The sequence below is a fragment of the Austrofundulus limnaeus genome, unplaced genomic scaffold, assembly GCF_001266775.1.
Source record: "Austrofundulus limnaeus strain Quisiro unplaced genomic scaffold, Austrofundulus_limnaeus-1.0 Scaffold621, whole genome shotgun sequence".
In the NCBI taxonomy this organism is placed as follows: domain Eukaryota; kingdom Metazoa; phylum Chordata; class Actinopteri; order Cyprinodontiformes; family Rivulidae; genus Austrofundulus; species Austrofundulus limnaeus.
The window spans coordinates 113,231-119,994 of NW_013953023.1; the positions used below are offsets into that span (position 1 = coordinate 113,231).

At 39.1% G+C, this 6,764-nt stretch overlaps 1 protein-coding gene across 1 annotated transcript in view; it reads right to left on the reverse strand.

The window, feature by feature from the left end:
- The window catches only part of capn9 (calpain 9), a gene marked incomplete in the record, with an annotated part of 33,741 nt that overhangs the window by 21,729 nt on the left and 5,248 nt on the right, over window positions 1-6,764 (reverse strand). Inside the window, 5 exon segments of the mRNA XM_014027185.1 lie at window positions 351-436; window positions 590-673; window positions 770-938; window positions 1,063-1,196; window positions 3,147-3,265. Of these exon segments, the coding sequence (XP_013882639.1) occupies window positions 351-436; window positions 590-673; window positions 770-938; window positions 1,063-1,196; window positions 3,147-3,265 (592 nt within the window).

Genomic DNA, 6,764 nt, shown 5'->3' on the forward strand with positions numbered 1-6,764 from the left:
TGTGTGTAGAGAGAGAGAGGGAGAGAGGGAGAGGGAGACAGAGAGCAGCACAGCAGTCAGCTCTCTCCACCCGAGGCTGAAGGTCGTATGGAATCACTCTGTGTTCTCGGGCGATGAAGGACTGTAAAGCTTTGGGAGAAGTTCATTTGAAATTGTGTTTGCATATATTAAAAATTGGAGAAAAGTACCAAGACCTAATCTCAATCCTAATCAGGTTGGTAGGGTTAGGTCTAACCCTGACTCTCAGCAATCCTGAAAAGTCTCACACTTAACAAAGCTTTTTACAACTGCATTTACTGTCATTGTTTGGTGTGTACTGTGAAGGTCCATAGAAAGTTTTTGGATCTTACTCGTCACTCCAGGGCCCGTTCCATTCCACCTGACCCCAGGGGTTTCTGATTCGGACCAGATTGACTTTCTGACCTCTGAAACTCACCTGTAAAAGCAAAACCAAGGTGTTAAAAAGTACATCTTTGAGWCACTACTGAGTTGACAACTTGAGGTTGCTTTTGTATAATAGTAGACAGACAGCAAAAGGCTGATGAACTTTTAACAACATTAGAGTTTGTTTTCTGCTCTCAGGTCTTACCTCCTCCAGGCCTGTGATGGAGTATGCGTGGCCCTTCACCAGACCTGTGCTGGTTCTTGCCTCAGATTCTGCAGAACTGGTGATCTGGAGAAAGATCAAATCACCACACAGGGTTAATCAGCTTGTTTGTTATTTGAGGGCTGGAAGTTTGAGACATTATGTTGAAATAAAGATTCCTACATCAATAGAGCATCCCATCATGGAACCCCGGTCCATAGCCTTCTTCATGATTAAGAACAGGTCCTTTGGAGCACTCTTCGTTTCATACATTTCACCTACTCCTCCAGTGAAGTCCTCCATCGCCTCCATGGTGCTGCCACCTTTCAGGGACTCATAGCTGCCGTGTAGTCTAAAGTGAACACAACGATGACAAAGTGACGAATACACAAACCAAACTAACAAATATTTGATTGTTGCTGTATTATTTCATTTAGCACGTGATAAATGGTGAAGTGATAAGGGAGTGTGGTTACTTGGCGTAGGCTTTCTCCATCAGAGCGCTCCAGAACTCGTTGTTGGAGGCAGAGTGAAGCATGATGAGACGGTTTCTGACTGTGGGCAGTCTGTCGTCCACCACCACGTCCAGCCATTTGTTGTGCTGCCAGAACTGACACAACAAACACAACACATTGCTCCAACAAACACTCAAACAGGTTCACTTTTCTGAGAGGAGGCTGAGAGCAGAGAATCTGTCCTCCTATAAAACAATAATGTTTGTAAATAACTCACTTTGTCTCATTTTTAGTGACACCTGAAGAAATCATGTTTCCAGTAGATCCTGATACTTAATCTTTTACAGCACAACTTGCATTAATTCACACACTTTAACATTTTAACCTTTTATTTAAAAAGATCAGACATTTTCAAGTTGGTTTATGGTAAAACTATCTTAAATTTCAAATTGAGTTTAACTCTGACTGGACAGATGAGCTAACTGTCAGACTGCAGACAAGATTAAAGTGCACTGAAAAAAGGGTTTTTGGGTGTTGTAACATTTATTTAATTATTCTTTTAAATTTTACAAAAACCAGTGTCTAAACTGCTAGAATTTACTAAATAAACAATACACATTATATTATATATCAATATTACTGTACACAAAAGTAAAAGCTAATATTATTTTACCAGTAATATGTAAGTGTTTTTTCTGGACAGCACATAAACATGAATATATGAAGTAACTTCTACTCTTCTGGACTAAAACTGAGGCTGCATGCACACACAAAGGCTGCTGCTCCTCATTCCCTTGCTTCACTTTTCAAGGAGAGGACAAGACATGGTGGAAATAAAACATAAGTTGTCTGGTTTCTTTTGCTTGAATACATTTGTTGGTGTGCAATAGTTTGATGACATAATGTAGGTGATATTTAGTTGTCAGGGAACAGGGAATGCATATTGTAGCATTCTGCTGTGTTTGGCTGTTTGTCATGTGACTGCAGTGGAGGATTGTGGGTAGGATTCATGTTTGTTGTTGTTAAATCATTTTAGGGAATTGGTTAACATTGTTCTTTCAGCAATTAGTCTGTTGTATTACTCTAATTTGTGTGTTCATTATTTGTTAACTTGTGTTAAAGCGTTCAGCAGAAGTAATCATAAGTGAGAGTGGTAGGCCTAGTCATTAATAAGACCTGTGAGTTTCACTTTGTCTGTGTTGTTCATGAAGAAGAATCCAATAAAGGTTCTTCAAAACTGACACCTGGTGGTGAAGTCTTGAACTACAACAAGAGCTACACCTCTCTCTGTAGCTGTGAGCTGTCATACTACAATATTGTGCTTGATGCATGTGCACTGTTATAATGAACTTGTAAGATTTACTAGAAATATCCTCGTAACAATTTGCACTAATGTTTAAGAAAATTTAAATATTACAAATTCAAGTAATATTTACTCATCATTATCTAGTAAAAGTTAAGAATATAGTTAAAGATTTCTGAATAAATCAGGTGAATTTTACTTAATTTGATCACATATTTGTTACAAGATTTAATTGATCAAATTAAGTAAAATTTACCTGATTTATTCACAAATCTTTAACTATATTCTTAATAACTTTTACTAGATAATGATGAGTAAATATTACATGAATTTGTAGCATTTAAATTTACTTAACAAATGTTGGTGCAAATCGTTTACAGGATTTTCTCACGTAAATCTTACAAGTTATCTTTTACAGTGTGGACTGCTGCTTCTTAAAATAACTTCAGTCTGTAAAATTTTGTAGTGGTTCATGCAAACTGTGTTTTGTACACTGTCAGTTATTTTGAATTAAACTGCAATTTCCATAATTATTCACAAGCGTAAATAGCACAAATTAAAAACCTTGTCTGAATCGACCGTCTTCCAATGTGGATTTTGCCACAACTCAACACAACTCAACACTTTCATAGAATTGTTTTGGAAAGAGGAATCATAGAAAATTGTCCTGTTTCATGGCAGTTACAAATGTTTTAGACAAAGTGGTCTTATAGAGAAGTTTTTGTTAAAAAGTCATCCTCCATTAAACTACGTCCAGTATGTACAATGTAGTGTGTAGTATGTTGTGTGTACAATGTTGTACCTGGAAGTGAAAGATTCCAGCGTATTTGTGGTCAAACTCCTGATCAGGGGGGACGACCCGAGCCAGAGCTTCTTTCTTCAGAGTCAAAGAAGCGATGGCTGCCAGGAGCCAGCAGTCACCTGAAGAGACAAAACCATGCTTCATTTATCAAAATGTTGTGTTTTCCTCATCATGAGCATGAATGTCATCTTCATTTGTGGCTTTTAATGGTTTATTCAACCATTCTTCTGTCACATTTGGAGGATAATACATCATCTTCAGTGACTTTTAAAAACAGGACTCGTATGCATGTTTGAATTAAGTGCCTTTTTCCCCTTCAAGCTAGTTAAAAATGATTAGTTTTGCCAACACTCGGAATAATGAGGAAAAAACATAAAAATGAGTTATGCAAGTTCTAAAAATCTTTTTGAGTCATTTTAAAACAACTTCAGATTCCAAAATCAGCAACTGTGTCAGAACATAAGTCACCACTTTACTGAGATCTGGATAAAGACCCAAATGTTGAAGAAAAGTTTGATGGTCAGACAAAACAAAGGTTGAGCTGATTGAACACAACAGCAAAAGGTTCGTTTGGAGGAATTAAAGTGAGGCTTTCAAACTACATCAGAACTGGTTTCTGGTTTGATAAAACAGTTTAAGTTTCTGGCATGGCCGTGAAAGAGAACGTGTTCTTTACATTGGTGCAAGTGAGAACCAGGAAACAAATAGAGAATTTGACTTGAATGTTAAATGCTAGAAACAAAGCCATACAATACCAAGAGCTGTACCTAAATACCAACTGTTTATTCAGTCATGGTTTTTGGCCAAGAACCAAGCATCACAGCACATATAAACACATTCTTCTTGAACCCAGCCCCTCTTTCAGGTAATATGTCAGATCTGGGGCAGAACTTCCTACTGGGTTCTGTAACAGAAATTCTGATTGCTAAATGAGAACAATAGTAAAGTGTTGCAGGTGTAAAGGCATGTATTGACCAGTGGTGGGCAGCAATAATCCAAAAATTAGCTCCGCAATTTCTAAAGCACTTATGAAAACATTTAGGTACGCAACTTCAAAACCACTTATGCCATTGAAAAACTAGCGGAAGCTAATTTTAAAGCGCAAATTCAATTTGACACTTACTAGCTGACAAAAATTCATGCATAATATATACACAACRCTGCCATCTAGTGGTGTACGAACTCTTTTACAACTTAATTCTACAAGCACCGATTGCTGGAGATATGATTTCCTRAAACAGACCTTTAGTTCCTGGTGTAAAAATTAAAAAGTTGTTGAGGATTGCTAGTTCGGCTGCTTCTTTGTCTTTTTCTTTTGTTTGTTGTAGATTTTTCATTAAAGAAGCATCAATAAAGTAATTTTAAAACTGTTTATTTGAAAACTGAAGCGATGCATTTTGGGTACATGACAGATTTGATTTGTGACAGAAACGAAAGCACAGAGTACAGGAAACTATCTTCCCTTCAAAATAAGAGCTTGGCTTTTAAAGTTTTCCATGTAGTTGCTCCAGTTGACCACTAGATGTCAGTCTTCATCAGCATAACATCTTTAAATCATTCTGAGTCTCTATCCCCGTTCCTTCGAGCAATTACGTCAAGTATTGAGCTCCAGCATTTAAACTTTATTTTTTTAAAATGGAGCTCCAACGGTAAAGTTAAATAAATCAAAACATAAAAATTTTTGGTATGGATTACAAACGTTAACWGTTTTTGCTATTGCCTTCYTGCTACGTAAGCAGACACAAAGTATTGTGGGAAATGAGAACTGTGACCGAAAGCAACAGTCAGGAAGGATGTATACCTTCACAATAAGTGTGTTTATCTGGGAGGAGTTCTGTTGGATAGATCATGTGTGTCGTGACTCATTGACAGCCATACTCTGCTGTTTAAGATGATGATGACTGGTAGATTATTATTAGCAGTACTGCATTTTAATTTTAGAAATCACAAATCTGCTTATGAATTATAAAAATTAGYAAGAGTGCTAAAGCGCAAATGAAACATTTAGGTCCGTTGAGTTGATTGTGACATAAGCCACTCAAAGCAGATTGCACCTCAACTAAATCACAGTTTAATCATAAAAATAGATAACTACACAAAATAGGTTATCATAACATATAAAGGTTTTCCTAAAACAAAACTGTATGTGTAGTGCAATTAAAAATCAGATCAGTAATAAGCAGGCCTTCAGCCTTTCCAAAAGTCCTGATCTCAGCCTGATTGAAAATTTGTGGAAGAAATCATCTTCATCTCCATCTTCTGCTGCTTATCCATAGTTGGGTGACAGAGGCAACAGGTCCAGGAGAGAAACCAAGACCTCCAAAGCTTGACTTTGTGCCAAGAATGCAGACACAGCTCCTTCTTTGGTTCTACAGGGACTGGATTTCCCTTCATGACAACCCAGACACTCCATACTCCCACAGCACCTCTCACAGAATGCCTGGAGAAACACGGTCATGAGCCTTCTCTAGATCCACAAAACACATTTAGACTAAACAGAAAAACTCCCACGACCCCCTTAGCAACTCCACAATAAGGATCTGGTCCACTGTTCCAGGACCAGGACAGAAGCCACACTGCTCCTCTTGAATCTGAGGTTCAGCGATTGATCAGAGCCTGCCTTCCAACACCCTGGAGTAAACTCAGGGAGTGCAAGAAGTGTGATCCCACGATAGTTGAAACACACTCTCTGGTCCTCCATTTTAAAAATGGGAGCCATCACCCAGGTCTCCCCCTCCACAGGGGTTGTCCCAGTCCTCCATGTGATGTTAAAGAGACATTTAAACCATGACAGCTCTACAACATCCTCCCACAGAGGAGCTTTTTATCTACCTCTGTGACTTCTGCCATAGTAATGGACTCATCATTTCCTGAGTCTTCAGACTCTGCCTCCTCAAAAGTAGACATGGAGGGTGGATTCAGGAGATTCTCAAAGTGTTCCTTCCACTACCCAATGATACCCTCAGTCTGGGTCAACAGTTCCACACCCAAACCAAGTACAGACTGGGACAGGAAATGTTTCCTTTTCTGAGTCACTGATTAGTTTGCCAGAACCTCCTCGAGGCCAACTGAAAACCCTTCTCCATGGCCTCACCAAATTCCTCCCATGCAAGAGTTGAAGAGCCCCTCTCTTCACCTAATTGTCCAAGACAAAGGGCTGCAGGTCAGATGACATGATTTACGAAATCAGTCATTGACGTTTGGCCTAAGGTGGCCTCATACTAGGTACACCTTAATCCCTAATCAGYTGGCACCGACTCCAAAAAGGGATGTAATCTGCACTGATGTTTGATGCATGAGCACAAACAGAACCTTCCCTCCTGCAGCACATAGCCACAGAGAGGCAACCCTCTCGTTCATCAGGGTGAACTCCAACACCGAGGCATACAGCTGGGGCCTTATGAGTTTTTCCACACCCTCTAGATGCCACTCTCTCTCATAGTAACTTCAGAGTAGGAGAGAGTCCTACCCTGCTCCAAGAATTGGGTTCCAGAGCCTAAGTTGTGAGTAAGTGATCCCAATTACACTCACCGGCCACTTTATTAGGTACACCACGCTAGTAACGGGTTGGACCCCCTTTTGCCTTCAGAACTGCCTCAATTCTTCGTGGCATAGATT